At 45.1% G+C, this 21,023-nt stretch overlaps 1 protein-coding gene across 1 annotated transcript in view; it reads left to right on the top strand.

The window, feature by feature from the left end:
* WWC1 (WW and C2 domain containing 1) overlaps window positions 1-21,023 on the top strand; it is a 115,653-nt gene that overhangs the window by 56,960 nt on the left and 37,670 nt on the right. Inside the window, exons 2-5 of the mRNA XM_029050813.2 lie at window positions 2,701-2,810; window positions 5,782-5,985; window positions 12,106-12,182; window positions 12,646-12,725. Coding sequence (XP_028906646.1) covers window positions 2,701-2,810; window positions 5,782-5,985; window positions 12,106-12,182; window positions 12,646-12,725 — 471 coding nt within the window. The remainder of the gene's footprint in view (window positions 1-2,700; window positions 2,811-5,781; window positions 5,986-12,105; window positions 12,183-12,645; window positions 12,726-21,023) is intronic.

Below are 21,023 nucleotides of genomic sequence, written 5' to 3'. Positions count from 1 at the left end.
CTTAGTACAGTGCTCTTCCCAAATGCTTAATATAGTGTTCTGCACATAGTAAGCGCTCAATACAAATGATTGAATGAATGAATGTATGCTCTGCACACAACAAATGCTCAATAAATATGATAAACTAATCATGTATCAACTCTATGGGATTCAGTGACTAGTACTGATTATTGCATTGAATTTTACATCCCACACTAAAAAGATCTCCACCTTGAGTTGGGGAAAGGCTGCCATCTAAGAACACAATTCCCAGGGTTCCCAGCCCTCCCAAAATCCACGGACAGCCTGTAAAATGACTTTGATATTTGCAAATACGGCAGTGGAATCCTTCATTATGCCAGTGCTCCAACTCCATTAGTGACAACTGTGTGGATTCAGGGTTGATTGGCAACCCTGCCAATCTGATTGAGATGTCCAATATGGAGACAGAAAACTCCTTGCCTAGAAGTGATCTTTAAAGAAAATAAAAGTAAAGGGGAGCAGCAAGTGAAAGTTTCTGCCAAATTATTAAAAGATGCTGAGGTAACTTCTAATGCAGTTATCTTGAACAGGTGATAAAGTGCTTTAAAAACACTACATTGAAACTTACCTAGCCAGAAAAATAAGATGTACCAGTAGCCAACCATGCACCCCTGACTACACCTGTTTCTCCTAAATACTCCTCAGATGTAATTTTCCTGTCTGAGTTTCTATTCTTGGGCTCTGTAAGCTCTCTGGGGACTCCTTTTGGAACTGGTGGTCTGAGACCTCCAACTATCCCCTTAACCCTGGCTTTGGTTGGGTTCTTACTGTGTGCAGAGCACTTTAATAAGCACTTGGGAAAGTACAATACAACCGAGTTGGTAGACATCTTCCCTGCCCACAGTGAGTTTACATTCCAGTGCTTAGTGTACAGTGCCTGGCACATAGAAAGGTTGTAACAAATCCCGTAATTATTATTATTAGAGGGGAAAGCAGATACTAATATAAATAAATATTTATAGATATGTACCTAAGTGCTGTAGGGGTGAGGGTGGGGTGAATACCAAATGCCAAAAGGAGCTAATAAGCTAATTAGCTTCACTTGCTTTCTGCTGTGTTCTCCAAACACAAGTGTTCTACTGATGCTTGCTGCACCGCAAACTCTCACACACACCTCACAGAAGAAATCTGTTCCTGAAATGCCAAATTGTGAGTGCTCTCAGTCTAATGTTCTTCAGTGGAGGCGACACCCACAGTTAAGATGTTAGGAAAAAGCATCGCAGAAATCTAAAGATGGAAAAGATCTCTGGGGATTTTCTGGTCCAGTTCCAACAGGGGAATGTCTAAAACATTCAAAATGGAGATGTCTGTGCTTTTGTCTCTCTCTCTCTTTTTTTTAAAAAAAAACTTGTCAGGAATGGAAACTTTACAGGTTCCCCAAGTAGCCATTTCTTTATTGTTCTTCTCCTTTGCAAATCAAGCCCATTATCTCTTGAGTTGTCTGTTCTGAAAACCCAATATATATAATCATAAGGTATTAACTGACCTACAGAAAAATATACTTTTCCAACGTTTTCTTTCAGGAAATTTTTCTACATGGTTCAAGTTGCTTGTCTGTCACATTTTCCCACCCAGTGCCTTGTAAATAAGTCCTTGGAAAGGAAGGCTATCTCTCTCTCAAAGCAATAGGAGGCATAGTTTGGGTATACAAGAGGCAGAGAATTTTGCTGAGAGTCATCCTCTTTGTCACTCGAGGACACGCTTGGGAAAGTTTAAAAAGGAGAGAGAGATACACAAATCACCAACGTGAGCTTTGTCTGGGGAAGCTGTGAGAAGCATCCTAGGGAATTGATAGTCCTCGGTCGATCTGGCTGGGCTCTCCCGTCCCTCTCCCAGGTGTCTTAAGGCTGGAGGAAACTGTTGTCCCTGGAGAGGGCACCAGCTCCGGAACCGCCACTCGGTCCCACTGGCTTGGTGCTGATGCCTGTGTTTGCCCAGGAATGGACTCTGGGCCCATGGGTCTTGGCAAGACCTGGTCTAGCCTGGGGCTGGCACTGGGTACTGCACCAGGCTAGAGGTGAACCTGGGCCAAATCTGACCAACCACTTCCTTGGGGGTGATAGTGCACATGGACGGTTGTCTCTGATGCCACTGGGATTCAGAAAGGTGGGGGACTGTACAAGTGCCACCTCTGGCTTTGTAAGAGTGACCATCCAGTTCTGCTTTTCCTGTCTCCACTGTTTGCCCCCACACACACCCTCTGCTTCCCCGGGAGAAAGAATGAAACAGTGTTTGCCATGAAAGATGAACCGGGAGGGAGGTACTAAGTTGATCTAAAGAGCCTCGGGTGCTTCCTGGGTTGGAGGCTCAGGGCCTTCTGGCACATCCGCCCCCACCCCCGAGGTCGGGGGTTCTGCTGCTGTGCAAACAGGAACAGTGTCTCTCCTTCTTCCCCTTCATGAGATGGGAATTCATTTGTGCAGATTTATTAGGGCGATGTTTCTAACTTCCCAAATAGGCAGGCATTCCTCTCGGGGGAGTGACTGCCAACTTTGTTACATTAAACTCTTCCAAATGCTTAGTACAGTGCTCTGTACAGTGCTCTGCATGCAGTAAGCTCTCAATAAGTATGATTGATTGGTTGACTGCTTGATTTTGGCCAGCCTTCCCTGGGGAGAACTGCTGTAGTTATAAGGAAGATTGGTATGTTGACGGTCCATTTGTCTTTTCCTGTTGCAGGTATACCAAGCCTCTCACCTTCGCCGACTGTATTAGCGATGAGCTGCCGTTGGGCTGGGAAGAGGCTTACGACCCTCAGGTTGGAGATTACTACATAGACCACAACACAAGTAAGTGCCCGGTGGCTTGCGGCTTGAGTAATATTGTGTGTGTGTGTTTGTGTGCATACAAGGTGTGAAAACATGGAAAGGTCAAGACAGAATAGTCCCAGATAGGATTTTCACATGGCTTTTCAGGGCACTGTCATCTGCGACAGCATCTTGCAGTGTCACAGAGCAGCTATTAGCAGAACTGGCTTTAGGAGAGCATGGATGGGGTGGGTATGTACATGTGGGTTGGTGGGGAGTGCTGCTCACAGTCTCAGGGGGCCAAGTCATCCTTTTTTTGGGGGGAGCCAGAAAGGGGCCAGAGAGGTGGGACTATCATGGTTGTCTATTCCCTGCCCTCTGCAGATAGGATGTGGCAACTGGTGCCAGGAGCCGTGGAGGTGAGCCATCCCTTTGCCGCTCCTGTGACATGAGCAGGGGCTGTGCCCCAAGCGTTGATGGTGGCGGAGGAGGAAAAGGTGGCTGCTGCTGCTTTCTTGTTCTCACGGAGACCAGGAATGGACTGTCTCCCTCAGCCCCCACACCAGGGCACTGGGAAGAGGAGCAATCTGCCCACCTTGCCCAAATGGCCTGAGGATCCAGGACCCATAATGGTGGCACCAAGCAATGTAACCTAGTGGATGGCTCACGGGCCAGGAGTCAGAAGGACCTGGGTTCTAATTCCCGCTCTGCTACTTGCCTGCTCTGTGGTCTTGAGAGAGTCACTTCACTGCTCTGTGCCTCAGTTATGTCAGCTGTGAAGTGGGGATTATGAAAATGAGTCCTATGTGGGACAAGGATTGTGCCCAATCTGATTAGGTTGTATCTACCTCAGTGCTTAGTAAAGTGCTTGACACATAGTAAATGCTTAACAAATGCCATTAGAAAAAAAATAAGGAACTTCCATAGCAGTCGCAATCAAAAGACAGCATAGCCCAGCCAGGCTTGCACTGCTGCAGGGGGCACTCGCACTTTGTGGCTCCTGTCATGGCCCCCATCAGTAGAGGCACCCGTTCCTCCAGGCATTTGGAACAGGGACAAGAAGAAGGGCTGCTGCTTTAGCCAACTGTGGCTCTACAGCCCCAAGTGCCGCCTGCCGCTCCTCCTCCCTTAAGCGGTCTGCAAACAGTTCTGTCCCCAGGCTAGCACCCACAAGAAGCAGTGGAGGAAGAAGAGAAGCATCAGAGTACTTTTTTCCCCTTCCTCTTCCTCCTTCTCTTTCTCTTCCCTTTCCCTCTTTCCCCCTTCTCTTCCTTTCTTTAGTTAACCCCACCTTCAATCTCCCAATCCCTTGTTGTGTCACTACTTCTGCTTGATCTAGTGGAAAGAGCACAGGCCTGGGAACCAGGGGACTTGGCTTCTAATCCAGGCTCCTCCACTTGCCGGCTGGGTGACTGCGGGCAAGTCACTTGATTTCTCTGTACCTGTTTCCTCATCTGTAAGACAGAGTATAAATGCCTGCTCTTCTTCCTCCTTCAATTCTTTGGGCAAGTCACTTCACTCCTCTATGCCTCAGTTACCACATCTGTAAAATGGGGATTAAGACCGGGAACCCCAGATAGGACATGGACTGTGTCCAACCTGATTAGCTTGTATCCTAGACCGCTGGAGTCAGTCATGGAAAAAGACACATCCACAAGTGGTAAGAAAACCTCAAAGCAGCCTTGTCAAAGGAAATGGGTATCTCTACAAGACACCACTAACAGATGGTCTTTTGGATTAGGGGAATGGCTAACAGATGACATCAGGACTAGTTTGATAACAAATCTGAGCCCAGAGAGCTACCTGCAGCTAAGTGAACAGTGCTCCAATAACACTTTGCATACCCTCTTGACCCTGATGAAGGGTATTTATTGGAGCAGGTGTTCCATGAGGACCCAGTCTGGAAGGACTCTAGCTAGGATCTTGTCAGAGATGAAGAATAGTAACTGATTGGGAGGTAGATTGGGTCCCCAGGAGCTGTCTTGACAGTGGAGTTTGCTTTTTGACTTAAGCACTGTATTGTCATCGGAGCTCAGTGTCTCTCAGATGTTGGCCTCTAATAGTTTTGCAAAAGGAACTGGATGCAGAGATGAGGAGGGAAACTGGTATGAAAGAACATTCTCAGTTTGGGAAAGTTTAAAGAGGGAACTAAACTGGCCCTTGCAGATATTGAAACCAAAGTTTAAGAAGTGTTGTTAGAGGCTGCAAATGATATTGTGATGTTATTAATGACATTGCTGTTGGGAGCCAAGGTTTTATTAGCATTTGGGATTGCTTATTGGATAATGAGCAGTAAATATGCTTTAATTGAGTGTATATGGGGAATGAGGTTAATGCTTTGATGACTAGATGTGATGCTGAGTTAAACACTGAATGGGAACCTTAATCAGTTTTTTCCTCTTTTAATTGCAGAATACATCAGCCTCGTTAAATTCAAAAGGTGGAAGCGGGATTCTAAGCTGCTATAGGGAGAATTAAGAAAAATAAAGATAAGTGAGCTAAAGCTAGCAAACAGAGACAGGCAACGGCAGCTTGTTTCGGGGATTTGGGTTACCAGAATGTCCCTACTTGGGATATAGCAGATTTTTCTCTTTCAGACAAGCCATATGTTCTGCTTACTTGGCTTACTGGAGCTGTGTCACCATTTCTAGTTAAACTCCCACTCTTCCACACACTCTCTTGATCAGATCTAGAGAAAACAATGCATCTGCAACTTACTGCTTCCTTCCCCGTGCCTGTAAACTGTTTTATTAATGGTGTTAAGTGCTTACTATAGACGCTGTACTAAGCGCTGGGGTAGATACAAACTAATCAGATTGGCCACAGTCCATGTCCCACATGAGGCTCACAGTCTTACTCCCCATTTCACAGCCAAGGCAACTGAGGCACAGAGAAAAAGTAAGTGACTTGACCAAGCGGGTGTGCACAGGTGACTCCTGACCCGCAACAGCCATTGTGGGAGTTGCAGGTGAGCTGCGCTGTAACCAGGGCCCTGCTCTTCACTGTGTTCCAGAAACCACCCAGATCGAAGACCCAAGGGTTCAGTGGCGGCGGGAGCAGGAGCACATGCTGAAGGACTACCTGGTGGTGGCTCAGGAAGCACTGAGTGCACAGAAGGAGATCTACCAGGTGAAGCAGCAGCGGCTGGAGCTGGCCCAGCATGAGTACCGCCAGCTGCACGATGTCTGGGAGCACAAACTGGGATCCCAGATCAGCTGTAAGTACCAGCCGGGCTGGGATTTGGGGCCGCAGCAATCGGGAAGCAGGCAAAACCTTGCTCTAGACCTGGAATTCTCTCCAGAATGAGTGATGAAAGCTTATCCCGGCTGTTGGAGGTAGGGAAGAGGGGTGTTCAGTGTGCCTGAAGGGGCTAGGTTTCTGTTTCCTTTCAGAAATTTCAGACCCAAAGAGCTAAGGGTCCTGGAAAGATGACCTTGAGTGTCTCGGCGAACTCTGTCCAGACTGGACTTTTCCAATTTAAGGAATCAGGAGTAATGGACTGGGGTAGGGTGAAGGCTTTTACCTTGAGCAAAAAAATGTTTGTGGGTGAGTCAGCGGAAAACCTGATCCGTACGGCCACGGTCTACAAAGGTAAGAAGACTTTGCTATAGTTGTCTAAATAGTAGTGCAGATGGCATCTGCTGAAGACCCATTGGGTTCAAAACACTGCAAGAAGCAGCGTGGCCTGACATAAAGAACATGGCCATAGGAGTAAGAGGACCTGGGTTCTAACTGGCCTTGCTACTTGCCCAACTAACCTCGGGCAAGTCACTTAAGTTCAGTGAGACTGTTTTTGCATCTTTATAATGGGGGTTCAATACTTGGTCTCCCTCCTTCATAGACTATGACCTCTAAGTGGGCAAGGACTGTATCCAACCTGATTGTATCTACCATAGGGCTTGGCACAAATACTATTAGTTATCCTTATTATTATTATTATTTCTACTGAGATCTTAGGAAAGTACATCAGAAGCCAGAGATGAGCCAGGAGAAGCTTATATTCTGATGAGGAAGTTAGGGATAAAATGTGGAGATTGAGAACGTGAGCCCCATATAGGACAGGTACTGTGTGTGCAACTCGATTGACTTGTATCCACCCCAGTGTTAGAAGAGAAGCAGCGTGGCTCAGTGGAAGGAGCCCAGGCTTGGGAATCAGAGGTCATGGGTTCTAATTCCGGCTCCGCCGCTTGCCAGCTGTGCGACTTTGGGCAAGTCACTTAACTTCTCTGTGCCTCAGTTCCCTCATCTGTAAAATGGGGATTAAAACTGAGCCCCACGTGGGACAACCTGATCACCTTGTATCCCCCAGCGCTTAGAAACAGTGCTTTGCACATAGTAAGCGCTTAACAAATACCACCATTTATTTTATTTTTTACAGTGCATAGAATAGAGTAATCACTAAACAAATACCATCATTATTATTATTTACAGATAGAATTTTCAAAGTAAATAAAAATGTACTGTGCAGTTGTTTATATACAAGTGCTGAGGATCAGGAAAAATAAGTAGGCAAGTGCTAGAAGTGGCAGGTAGTTTGATATGGCCCAGGGTGTTGTGAATGAAGAAGATTTGTTGGAAGAGTTGAGATTTTAGGAAGGCTTTGAGCAGGAAGAGAGCTCTGGTCTGTCCAATCAATTTGGCGTGAGGACAGGGAGTGTTCCAGGCCAGGGAAAAGCATGAGTGAGGTACAATTATAAGTTGAGATTGGGAGCAGTGGATGAAGAGAGCTGAGTCCCTGTCACTCCTTAATAAGGGTGGCATTTGTTAAGCGTTTATTATGTGCTGCTAAGCACTGAGGTAGATACAAGATAATCTGGCCAGACATGGTCCCTGTATCTCATGGAGCTCTCTGTATAACAAGGAGAGAGGACAGATATTGAATCCCCATTTTATAGATGAGGCACAAGGAAGTTAAGTGACTTGCCCAAGGTCACACAGCAGGCATGTGGCAGAACCGGGATTAGAACCCAGGTCTTCTGACTTGCAGGCCCATGCTGTTTCCTGTGGGTCAAGCTGCTTATCAGTCGACTCTCTGCTCAAGCTGGGGTAGTACCTGATTAACTTGAAGTTCTTAGGAATGTGGAGTTTTTCTTAGCCCCTAATAGGACAGGGACCAAGTCTAATCTAGTTATTTTATATTTATCCAGCCTTTAGCATGTAGGAAGTACTTAATAACTACCATTACTACTACTTTTTAGTTTTCCTGAATTATTAAATTTGCAAAGCAAAATTTTCTGGGCAAGACATCTGGTGGAAATTTGGGGGCACAGAACAGGAGATGAGTGTCACAGAAATGAGCATCCAAGAATCTTACTCTGTCCCTAGTTGTTTTCTCCAGGAACTCCCACGCCTTCCTGTTACCATTGGCTTTAAGACCCTCAATCAGCTCTCCCCCTCCTACCTGACCTCACTCATCTCAATTAATCAGTGGTATTTATTGAGCACTCACTATCGTGCACTGTACTAAGCACTTCCGAATGCACAGAGCAGCAGGGTGGGTAGACACGGCCTTTGCCCAGTGTGTAAACTTCCCTCCTCTGAAACCAGCTCCCTTCCTGCACCTCGATCTAGTCGGTCTCACTGGCATCCCCTTGCATACATCTTCCCTCCTGCCTGGAACTCCCTCTCCCCTCATATCCAACAGATCACTATCCTCCCCATTTTTTTTCTTTTTTACTTGCATTTGTTAAGCATTTATTATGTGCCAGGTACTGTACTAAGCCCTGGGGTAGATAAAAGCTAATCAGGTTGGACACAGTCCATGTCCCACGTGGGGTTCATAGTCTTAATCCCCATTTTAAGATGAGGTAACTGAGGCAAAGAGAAGTTAAGTGTTTTGCCCAAGGTCATGCAGCAGACAAGTGGCAGATCTGGAAGTAGAACGCAGGTCCTTCTGACTCCCAGGACCATGCTCTATCCACTAGGCCAAATTTTTTCTCATTTCCAAAGCCCTACTAAAACAGTATCTCCTCCCAGAGGCCTTCCCCAACCAGCCTCTCATCTCCTTACCTTAGTGTTGACCTCCCCTCTATGTCATCTTTGCACTTAGGTTTGAACCCTTCAAGCACTTTGATTTTTGTCCCACAGCACTTATGTACAAATCCCTATATTCTGCCACTTCCCATGTTTGTAATTTATTGTAATGCCTGTCTCCCCTATTAGACTGTAATCTCCTTGAAAGCAGGGATCATGTCTACCAGCTCTGTTGTGTTGAACTTTCCCAAGGCTTTGGTACAGTATTTTGTGTATAGTAAGCGCTCAATAAATCCCATCTATTGATTGACAGCAGGTGACCAGGTGAGACGAACCCCCTGAAGGCCCTTAGGACCCCCACTCAGGCCCTTCTCTTTAACCTCTAGAAGTCACCCTGTTGAATGTAAGGAAACCAGAATAGTTTCTTCAGAGGTGTCCAGGCCCAGGGCACTGCTGCGTCTGAGGACTTGGCAAGCAGTTGAGTGTTATCCAAGGAGGATTCTCTGAGCAGAGCGGTGACGCCACATGCCTCTCCTCTCACTCAGATGACCCGTTGTGGCTTGCAGGTGCTTCAAACGCTGTTCCTGGACTTGTCGGGGCCCGAGCCGCACCCCTGCCCAGCCTTTCATTTAGAGTCTCCTCTCGAGATGTTGTCTGTACCCTTCGCACCGGGGAGGTGTCGGACGGGTTCTCTTGCCTGGCGAATGGCCCGACTGGCACATAATGTCTCAGGCCTGGTGTTCTTTGAAAATGAAAGCTTTGATTTCAAGGTCACCTGAAATGAGGTGATAGTGGTTGAAACTCAGCTAGTGACTCAGATAATTTAGCATTCTGATGAGGGAGGCTTTTGTCACATGGACAGTTCAGAGGAGTAGCTGACTTTGAGGGTCTGAACCTTTTCTGTGGAAGTGTTGAGTGGAGTGGGTGTTGGAAACTCACATTTGGAGACTGTGCTGCCTCTGAGACTAGGCCCTGAGGCTAGCTGTGGCCGTGCCCTGTAGAGCCTCGTTCCTCCGGCCACCTCTCGGGAAGGTCTCGTAGTTAGGTTTCTCCTCTCACCTCACCCCACATGCTCCATAAAGAGGAAGATACTGTGAGGCCTTTGCCTCTTGCTGCCTAGAATCTTGACACTCAGAGAGTGAATGGTCCCCACTGGACGGGGCATAGATCAGCAATCAAGCATTTATTGAGCACTGAATGTGTGCAGAGCACTATACTAAGCACTCGAGAGTTCAGTTCAACATGTTCCCTGTCCATGAGGATCGTGCAGTCTAGAGGGAGAGACAAACCTTAAAATATGGACAAGTGTGGTGGGACTGATGGTTGGGCAAGTGTCAAGTGCTTAAAGAGCACAAATCCAAGTGTATAGGTGATGCAGAAGGACGAGGGAGTAGGGGAAGGAGGAGTTAGTCAAAAAAGGCCTTATGGAGACGTGATTTTAATAAGGTTTGGAGGAGGGGAGGGTGGTGGTCCTCCATATGAAGGAGGTGGGAGTTTCAGGTCAGAAAGGGGACACGGGCAAAGGATCAGCAGTTAGACGAGATTGAGGTAGGTTGGTGTTAAGAGCAAAGTGTGCAAGCTGGGTTGTAGAAGGAAATCAGGGAGGTAAAGGGTTGAGGGGGTGGGGCAGTAGATTGAGTTCCTTAAAGCCAATGGTAAGGAGTTTCTGTTTGATGCGGAGGTGGATGGGCAACCACTGGAGATTCTTTAAGGAGGGGAAGTCATGGCCTGAGGTTTTTTTTTTTTTTCAGAAAATGATCCAGGCTGCAGAGTGAAGTAAAGAGTGAAGTGGGGAGAAACAGGAGTCAGGGAGGTCAGTAAGGTGGCTGAAGAAGTAGTTATGGTGGGATATGTTAAGTGCCTGGGTCAGTGTGGTAGGAGTTTGGATGGAAGGGAAACAGCAGATTTTAGCGATTTTGTGAAGGTGGAACTGTTAGGATGTGGTGACAGACTGAATATGTGGGTTGAATAAGAGTGACAAGTTCAGGATTATGCCAAGGTTACAGGCTAGTGAGATGGGGGTTGGCGGTTCTGTCTACAGTGATGGGAAAGTCACGGGGAGGATAGGGTTTGGGTGGGAAGATGAGAAGTTCTGTTTTGGACATGTTGAGTTTGAGGGGTTGGCAAAACATCCAAGGCAGGAGGAAATGAGAGCTTGCCCCCCAACCACTGCTAGTAATAATGCTAAAATTGTTCCTCTCAAAATCAAACTGACATAAAGATCAGTTGCTGTGGATCTGGAGCTAAAAGGACTGTTACCCACTGAGCAGTCTTTCCTTCTTTCTGTCAAGTTAATAGCTTGTATATGTGTCAGTCCCACATGATTAAAGAAATCCCACTGGAGTCCAACAATCAATCAATCAATCAGTGGTGCTTATCGAGTACTAACTCTGGGCAGAGGACTGTACTAAGTGCTTGGGAAGGTACAGTACAGCAGAGTTGGTAGACATGTTTCCTGGCTACCAGGAGCTCGTAGTTCAGAGTGAGAAATACAATTAAATAAATGAATTACAAATGTGTACCTCAGTGTTGTGGAGGTGAGGTGAATATAAAGTGTTTAAAGGGTACATATCCAAGAACGTAGGTGACGTAGAAGGCAGAATTAGTAAGGGAAAGAGGGCTTAGTTGGGGGAAGGCCTCTTGAAGGAGATGTGATTTTAATAAGATTTTGAAGGTGGGAGAGTGGTTGTCTGTCATAAATGGAGAGGTAAGGAGTTCAGGCCATAGGGAGGATGTGAGCAAGGAGTTATTGACAAGATAGGTGAGATCGAATTACAGTGAGTAGGTTGGAGTTAGAGGAGAGAAGTGTATGGGCTGGATTGTAGTAGGAAATCAGCAAGGTAAGATAGGAGAGGTGAGTTGAGTGAGTTCTTTAAAGCCAATGGTAAGGATACGGAGATGGATGGGCAACCACTTGAGTCAGTCAGTTGTATTTATTGAGTGCAAACTGTGTGCAGAGCATTGTACTGAGTGCTTGGGAGAGTACAATATAACAATAAACAGACACAGTCCATACCCACTGGAGCTTCTTGAGGATTGGGGAAATATAGACTCAATGTTCTTTTAGAAAAACGATCTGAGCAAGAGAGTGAAGTAAGACTGGAGAGGAGAGAGACAAAAGCCAGGGAGGTCAGCGAGGAGACTAATGCAGTAATTAAGGCGAAACCCAAACTCCGAAACCCTCAGATCTCAAGGGATGAAAGCACAGAGTTGCCACAGAAAAATGTTACAAAAAGGGGTTGACTGCTCTGCTCTCAATATTAAAACAATGCTTTCAGAGTTCATTCAGATGCTCACTTAAATGATGGTGGAACACACTGAGCCGCAGAGTGTCTCTCAATGAAAAATGTTTTTCTCGTTCCAGTGGTCTCTGGGTCATCATCCAGTTCCAAATATGACCCTGATATTCTGAAAGCTGAAATCGCCACTGCAAAATCCCGGGTAAGTGTCTGTCTTCTAATTCCTCTCCTGGTATTTCTCCTGTGATGGTTGAGAGAATCTAAAATAGCCCACAAAAGACAAGTGTACCAAGTCTGTTAGTCCAGCACTTCTGGCTAAAGCAAGATAATGTTTGGCTTGAATTACCCTTGTCATCATTTTCACCTAGACTGTTGAGGCCTGGCTGGGACAGACACACTGGAGCTGGATTTGTGAACAGTGCAGTACTGAAATTAGAAGCTAAGAACCTGGAAGCTTAAGAAATGAAATAAATTCAAAGGCCAGCGAAGGAAAAGAAATGTATTTATGATTGTGCTGATTTGGAGTGATCTGAATCTGTTCATTCTAAGTTTCAGAGGGGTGCCCTGGTGTCTGGTTAACATTTTTCTTTCTTGGGTCATTGACTGATAACAGAGATTCTTCATGGGACTAACCTGGCCTTGTGCTCCCTTTTCCATCCCTGCAGGTCAATAAGCTGCGAAGAGAGATGGCTCACATGAGGCAGGAGCTCCAGTTCAAAGAGCATGGCTTCCAGACCCTGAAAAAGTGAGTAAGCTCTGGTGCTTGTCGTTTTCTTTTACCTGCTGGAGTGAATGGGGCTGTCTTACCATTGTTCATCCAGTGGCTTTGATAGGCTGGAAATTAAGATGGATCTTGGCAATTGGTTGGGTACAGGAGAGCTGTGGTGTCTTGGAGAAGCAGCTTAGTGGAAAGAGCATGGGTTTGGGAGTCAGAGGAAGTGGGTTCTAATCTCGACTCTGCCACTTGTCTGCTGTGTGACCTTGGACAAGCCCCTTAACTTCTCTGTGGCTCAATTACCTCATCTGTAAAATGGAGATTGACTGTGAGCCCCACGTGGGACAACCCGATTACCTTGTATCTACCCTAGCGATTAGAACAGTGCTTGGCACATAGTAAGCACTTAACAGATACCATCATTATTATTATGAATTTATTAGAGATAATTGGCAGCGTGGTTTGGTGGACAGGAAGCTGAATTTTCTTTAAGTTGACCATTAATGCCCTGATCACTGATTTTGAGGGAAAAAATCGATTGAAACACATCTGTGCTGCTGTGTGATGTCAGAGCCTTAATGCTCATATTTAACTGGGAATAGGATTCGCCAAATTCAGGCCAGACTCCCAGGTCAGGAAACCCAGCCGAAAGGGATGGGAAGTGGATGGCAGCTTCATCATAACACCACTGTGATGGGTGTTTCCTTGGCACCTCAAACTAATCCAGACCGTGGGCCATTTTTATTCATCTTCCTGGCCATTCCAACCCATCTCAACACTTGTATTTTTTTTTATTATATATGTATTTAATCACCTATTAGTTGCAAGTATTCTTTCACGCTTCATTTTGTGTATTCATCATTTTGTCAACTGCTTCCCCCAATAGATTGCAAACTCCTCCAAGGTCAAATCACATTTTTTCATATATTTTCTGCACTCCCCAAATACTTCAGGGGCTAGCTTCTCATTTTGAGCATAGGGGTGGAAAGAAACCAGGGATTTTAGGGGGGAGCAAGTGGAATAGGACCTGGGAGGGTATGGACTAAGCCACATTTTCCTCTTTTCCCACTCCCTTCTACGTCACCGTGACTTGCTCCCTTTGTTCTACCCCAGGCAAGCCCCACAGTACTTATGTACATAGCTAATTTATTTATATTTATGTCTGTCTCCCCCACTCTAAACTGTAAGCTCTGGTGGGCAGGTAATGTCTAATTGTTATATTGTACTCACCCAAGCATTTAGTACAGTGCTCTGAACACATTAAGCGATCAGTAAATACAATTGAATGAATGAATGAATGAATGAATGAATGAATGAATGAATGAATGAATGGCCTTCAGTGAGCTAACTGGAAAAACCACCATCCTGAGTCTTTTCAGCCCTGATTGTAAAAATCTCAGATCTTCTCAGAAACCTGGGTTCAGTGAAGTTGTCTGTCCAACTCACAGGCTGGGTGAGGAAGGACATGGCAAGCTATTACCTCCCCACTGTTACCAAGAAATTGTAGCTTCAATAAGTACTGATATTCATCTGGTTTTTTATAATAATAATGATGGTATTTGTTCATCGCTTACTATGTGCCAGGCACTGAACTAAGTGCTTGGGTGGATATAAGCAAATCAAGCTGGACACAGCCCCCATTTTACAGATAAGGTAACTGAAGCCCAGAGAAGTGACATGACTGGCCCACGGACACACAGCAGACAAGTGGAGGAGCCAGGATTAGAACCCTCAATAAATGCGATTGAATGAATGAATGAATGAACCTTTTGAGTTCCAGGCCTGTGCTCTGCTGCTTCTCATGTTGTTTAGTTCCTCTGTCTTGCCACTTCATGACTACCAAACTTACCAATCCTTTTGTGCTGGCTGCTCTTAAGTTAATTAAACATTTCTTTTTAAAGTGGAACCCAAACTAGTAAATATAGTAAATTATGATGATCGGGGGAAGTCAGAAATCCATTTGGGCCTATTTAGCAGTCATCAGATTATTTCCAGATAGAAAAAAATATAAGGGCTTTTATAGATCTCTATTAAAAAGTATTACAATATAAAATACCAATTTCAAGTTTAGAGTGTAATATTTTGGGAATCACTTGTTTTGATTCTCTCTTGCCTGATGGCATCTGTCAAATTGTCTGACTTGTATGGAAATTCTCCTGGAAGCTTTAAATTGTCTGGCCCTTTCGAAGTTTCCCAGGTCATCAGTACACCTCAATCCTCTCTTGTTCCTACTCTCCCTCTTTCTCCCTAACTTTGTTCCTAAAATATAAGCCCTGGGTTTCTATGCAAAGGCTAGTGTGTTAATGAGGCTAATGGGGAGGCTGTATAATAGTACTTGGTTCTCCAAAGGGAAGATAAAGAATACTTCTTAGCCTAGTTCAATCCCAGAAAATGATTTTGAGAAAAAGAATCAGAAATCCCCTTGAGATTTGGTCAAGGTGTTGGACTGGGGGTGAGGTGTGGGAAGTCGTGGGGTGGGGGGCGGGTGGTGCTTACTGGGGCACGTGGCAGGAGTAGAAATGTTGCATTGTCTGCCCAGAATAGCACATTGTTATTTTGATTATGCCACATGCACATGTACCACAGTGCAAGCCCTCAGGATGTCCTGATGGGTGTAACTGACCTCAGTGGCAAAAGCAGAGCAGAATTACCACCTGTTTTGCTCCATAGGTTTCCTTATAATTCAGCATCTCTGTGGAGGTGTTCATTCATTAAGTTATATGTATTGAGAACTTACTGTGTTCAGAGCACTCTACTAAGTGCTTGGGAAAGTAGAATATAGCAAGAAACAGACACATTTCCTGCCCTAAAGTGACTTCTACAGATCTTTCTCCTGCAAGTATGGACCCAAGCTCAGGCTAAATGAGTCTTGTGTTAAGGAAAGCACTTGGCCTTTTCTAACTGGGATATTGGATAGGAACCTTCAACTGCGAGGGTTGAGAAGGAGCGTAGCCTAATGGAAAGAGCACGGGTCTGGGGGTCAGAGGACCTGGGTTCTGTTTTTGGCTCTGCCAATTGCTTTCTGTGGGACCTTGGTCAAGTCACTTAAGTTCTCTGTGCCTCAGTTTCCAAAATGGGGATTAAATACCTGTCCTCCCTTACTTAGACTGTGAGCTCCATGTGGGATAGGTACTGTGTCCAACCTGATTAACTTGTATCTACTCCAGCACTTAACATGTAGTAAGCTTGACATGTAGTAAGCGATGAATAAATGCCATAATAGCAATAGTAACTATGTAGTCGTCCTAGCTACTGGTGTGGTCATTTTCATCAGGCTTCTATTGTTAAAACCAACACTTGATTGGGATGTTGAAGTAGGGGAAAAATAGAGTATTATTAAGTAAACAGTGGGTGGTATATGTTGGCGTTCACAGATCCTAGGAGTTGGACAGAGCCTTGAGGTAGGTCCTAGTAGTTAGTGTATTGGGATTCTTTTTCCAGCTGCGTGTGAATCTGAATGTTGCTGAAATTTCTGTTTCCGTATTTCTGACATTCCATCCGTTCACTGGCAGTTGATCCCTCTAGCCTCTTCTTAGTTCCTATTTTCCTGTGCCCTCCAAATATCAGAAGACTTCTCCAGAATCATAACTTTCTTGTTCTTATTTTTTGTTAATTCTTTGCTGAGGATTCAGTTCAGTCCTCTTTCTGTGTTTTGAACATCCTTGGGATGTCTTCAGGTGTCACTCAGGGTGTTTCTGCTTTTTGGAATCATGTTTCCAAAAGAGGAAGGACAAAATTCACCATATTTAGGTTTTTAGAGACCAAAACCAGAGACAAAGCAGATAGGATGCCAAAAAACGCCTGTGTCAGGTAGCTATTTGAGAATTGCAGTTTTCACTTCACCCTTGTTTTCTTAGCCATAATACTGTTACCTTTAACAATAAGGTGGTTTAACCACTCACCATCATGTTTTTTGAGTTGCTGTCCTTGGCCTGATTATCCAGCTTTTGTATTATTCAGGCCTTCCAGTTTCTTCTTCTCCATCCTACTTTACCCCTGCTTTCATCTACTTCACTGTTGAGCATCTTCTCCCAGAGGAGATGAAACTCAAATCAATCACTTGTGCTTCTTTAAACAATGACTCAGTGGTGAAGAAGGTTACGACGATTAGTTTAAGGGATGTTTTCGAATGGTTGTGTATTTCACTTAGTTAATCTTAGCGCTCTTGATTTCCTAATACTAGGAATTATTGATAGTAATCATTGTACCTACTATGTGCAGTTTGTCCTATTTAGACTGTGAGCCCGTTATTGGGCAGGGATTGTCTATATCTGTTGCCAAATTGTACACTCCAAGTGCTTAGTACAGTGGTCCGCACATACTAAGTGCTCAATAAATACTATTGAATGAATGAATGAAGTATATTAAGTGCTGGGCTAGATGAAAGGTAATCAGGTCCCACGTGGGGTTCACAGAATAAGTAGGAGGGAGAACAGGTATCGAATCCCCATTTTGCAGATGAGAAACTGAGACCCAGAGAAGTGAAATGACTTGTCCAAGGTCACACAGCAGACAAGTGGAGGAGCTGGGAGTCGGAGGGCCTGGGTTGTAATCCCGGCTCCTCCGCTTGTCCGCTGTATGACCTTGGACAATCGCTTAACTTCTCTGGGCCTCTGTTCCTTCACCTGGAAAATGGGGCCTCAATACCTATTCTCCCTCCTACTTAGAATTTTAGCCCCACGTGAGACGTGATTATCTTGTAGCTAGCCCAGCACTTAGTACAGTGCTTGACACATAGTAAGTGCTTAACAAATACCATTAGTAGTAGTAGTTGAAAGACTGTTCTATTGACCAGAGACCAGGTAAGCGAGAGGGAAATATTAAACTGTAAATACAGTCTAGTACTAGACTGTAAATCTAGAAAAAGTAGCATTGAGAAATTTCGACTATCTTCCCAACTCTGTTATATTGTATTCTCCCAAGCAGTTAGTACAGTACTCTGCTCACAGTGAGCACTTAATACATACCAGTGATTGAACTTCACATAGCTGGGCAGAGAATGAGAAGTGAATAAGTAGGATGAAGATTTCAAAGCTGAGTAAGAGAAAATGGCAGATGAACTTGATTTTGAGCAGAAAAAACAATTCAAACTTCAACAACATAATGCAGCTGGAAGGTGATAGCTCCTAAATTAAAGCACACCAAAACTATTTTTGCACAACTTTGTGTTTTTAATAGTGGCTATCACAAAGTTCAGTAGGGTTTGGCCCAATCCAGGGGTGCATTCAGGCAGCTAACTGAGAGATCAGTTTTTAGAAAGTGCAGCCCTAATCTCAGGAGAGTTGTCATTCACGCAATTCACACATTCTTTGTGGCCACTGTTAGGAACAGAACACTGAATTAAAAAGACTATTGGTCTGACCCAGGAGTGGCATTGTTAATGTTCTTGTCCAGTTTTTGAGAACTGGCAGACTTTTGGGGTGCCTAAGCACTAGGCTAACAGTTCCAGTTCTCAAAGATCATACATCTCGGAAGCCAAGTTGCATTTCCAAGGAGGTCTGCTGTTTATTCTTTCCCTTCCCTATCACGTAATATTAATAATTCAAGGTAATTAAGTGCTTACTGTAGGCCAAGCACTGTACTAAATATTGGGGTAGGTACAAGATAATCAGGTTGTACATAGTCCGTTTTTCCAAATGGGGCTCTCAGTCTGTGGAGGGGGGGAGTAGGATTTAATCCCCGTTTTACAGTTGAGGAAAATGAGGCACAAACAAGTTAAGTGACTTGCCCAAGGTCACACAGCAGGCAAGTGGCAGAGCTGGGATTAGAACCCTGGTTCTCTGATTCCCAGGTCTAGACTCTTGTCAGTAGGCCAAGCTGCTTCCACTCCTCCTGGGAGGCTTCGAGGCTTGTATTTGAGTCTGTTGTGTCTGTACTTCATTCTGCTGCCTGGATCATTTTTCTACAAAAATGTACAGGACATGTCACCCCACTCCTCAAAAATCTCCAGTGGTTGCCTATTCACTTCCTCTTCAAACCAAAACTCCTCACCATTGGTTTTAAAGCACTCCGCTACCTTGCCCCTCCTACCTCACCTAATTTCTCTCCTTCTACAACCCAGACCGCACACTTCGCTCCTCTAGTACTAACTTTCTCATTGTGCCTCGATATCACCCATGTTGTCGCCCACCCCTAACCCACGTCCTGTCTCTGGCCTGGAACATTTCTCCCTGAAATCTGACAGATAATTACTCTCCTCTCTTCAAAGCCTTACTGAAGGCACATCTCCTCCAAGAGGGCTTCCCAGACTAAGCCCCACTTTCCACTTTTCCTCATCTCCCACTCCCTTCTGCTTCACTCTGACTTGCTCCCTTTGCTCTTTCTCCTGCCCCACCGCCAGCCTCACAGCACTTATGTACATATCTGTAATTTTATTTATTTGTGTTTGATGTCTGTCTCCTCCACTCTAGATTGTAAGCTTGTTGTGGGCAGGGAGTGTGACTTTTTATTGTTGTACTCTCCCAAGTGCATAATACAGTGCTCAGCACACAGCAGTCAGTAAATACGATTGAATGAATTAATGTAAGCTTGTTGTGGGCAGGGAACGTAGTGAACTCTCCCAAGCGTTTAGTCCAGTGCTCTTCACCCATTAAGCACTCAATGAACACGATTGATTGATTGTCTGATTACTAAGGCAGCTGGCTTGTACTTCCATACAAAGTGTTCAAGACTTGGTAACTTATTCCTGTTCCCAGTGCCAGCTAGGACTGTGGAGACCTATTCCTCTGCCCTCTGCATTTGAGGCTGTCAATTATTGTATTTATTTATTTTTATGGTATTTGTTCATCACTTACTGTGTGCCAGGCACTGTTCTAAGCGCTGGATAGATACAGGGTAATCAGATTGGACACAGTCTGTGTCCCACATGGGCTCACAATCTTAATCCCGATTTTACAGATGTGGTAACTGGGGCACAGAGAATGAAGTGACTTGCCCAAGGTCACAGAGAAGACTAGTAGTGGAGCTGGGATTAGAACCGAGCCGAACTCTATCCACTTGGCCACATTGCTTCTCCTGAAAGGTCACTTGACCATCGGAGACTTCGGTAGATGTACCCACGCAGCACAGCGCTTGGCCAGGAGGCCTTTCATCTTCCCCTCTAAATGGCGGGCAGCTCTTGTGTAAATATTTTAGGCATGACTCACTTGTGGTATTGAATTACCAAAGGATTTTCCCCCTTCCCTTCTTCTCTTCCTCGCTCCATGAGGGCCTGTTTGAGAATGCTGCCTATTGTTCTCAGAGCCAGGCTTTAACCTGAGCTACCGCAACACAAACCAGTTTTACCACTTACTTGCACTCTAGCAGCGGTGAAAATGTCTTGTTTTCAGTAAGCTGATGCTGAAACCATGCTGATAACCAAGGTATTTATTAATTGCTTACTGTGGGCTGAGCACTGTACTAAACACTGGAGTAGATAGAAGATAATCAAGTCGGGCACAGTCACTTACCCACACAGGATTCACATTCCAAGGAAGGGAAAACAGATTTTTGAATCCCCATTTTACAGATAAGCAAAGTCATACAGATAGAACTGGGATGAGAACTCAGGTCTTCTGAAAATGAGTTTCTCTCTTTCCTTGTGGCCTCTATTAACCAATTGGATGGTGCTTAGGCAGCAGCCGTTGCTCACACCCTCAGGCTTAATTGTATTTATTGAGCGCTTACTGTGTGCAGAGCACTGTACTAAGCGCTTGGGAGATTACTACACAACAGAGTTGGTAGACACGTTCCGTACCCACAGCAAGCTTACAGTCTAGAAACTATAAAGCTTTTCAGCTGTTGGTCTCCCTGATGCACATCTTGACGGGGATAATAATAATGATAATTGTGGTATTTGTTAAGCACTTACTGTGTGCCAAACACTCTACTAAGCACTAAGGTAAATCCAGTATCGTCAGGTCAGTCAGTCCCTTTCCGACATGGGTCTCCCAGTCTAAATAGGATGGAGAACGGATATTGAATCATCCGATTTCAGATGAGGAAACTGAGGCCCGGAGAAGCTAAGTGATTTGCCCAAGGTCCCACAAAGAAGATAAGTAGCAGAGCCGGAATTAGAACCCAGGTCCTCTGACTCCCAGTCGTGTGCTGTTTCCCCCAGGCCAAGTTCAGGGCAAGTCCTCATCACTCTGGTCCCCTCCAGCCAACGTCCTGCTGATAGAGGATGTGATCCTGCGAGCATTTCCTCTGTCTTTCATATATAGGTTTGACCCACAGCTATTATAAGCCTATGCAGGGGTTCATTATCCAGTTTGAGAATTAGGTGGTTTGTTTCTCCTCTTCCTCCTCCCTTTTGTTGCTCCTTCTCTTCATGTCATTCCCCTTAGCAGG

Source organism: Ornithorhynchus anatinus, chromosome X1, assembly GCF_004115215.2.
Source record: "Ornithorhynchus anatinus isolate Pmale09 chromosome X1, mOrnAna1.pri.v4, whole genome shotgun sequence".
Taxonomy (NCBI): Eukaryota; Metazoa; Chordata; class Mammalia; order Monotremata; family Ornithorhynchidae; genus Ornithorhynchus; species Ornithorhynchus anatinus.
The sequence above is the reverse complement of the archived record's forward strand: the minus strand, read 5'-3'. Positions and strand labels throughout refer to the sequence as shown.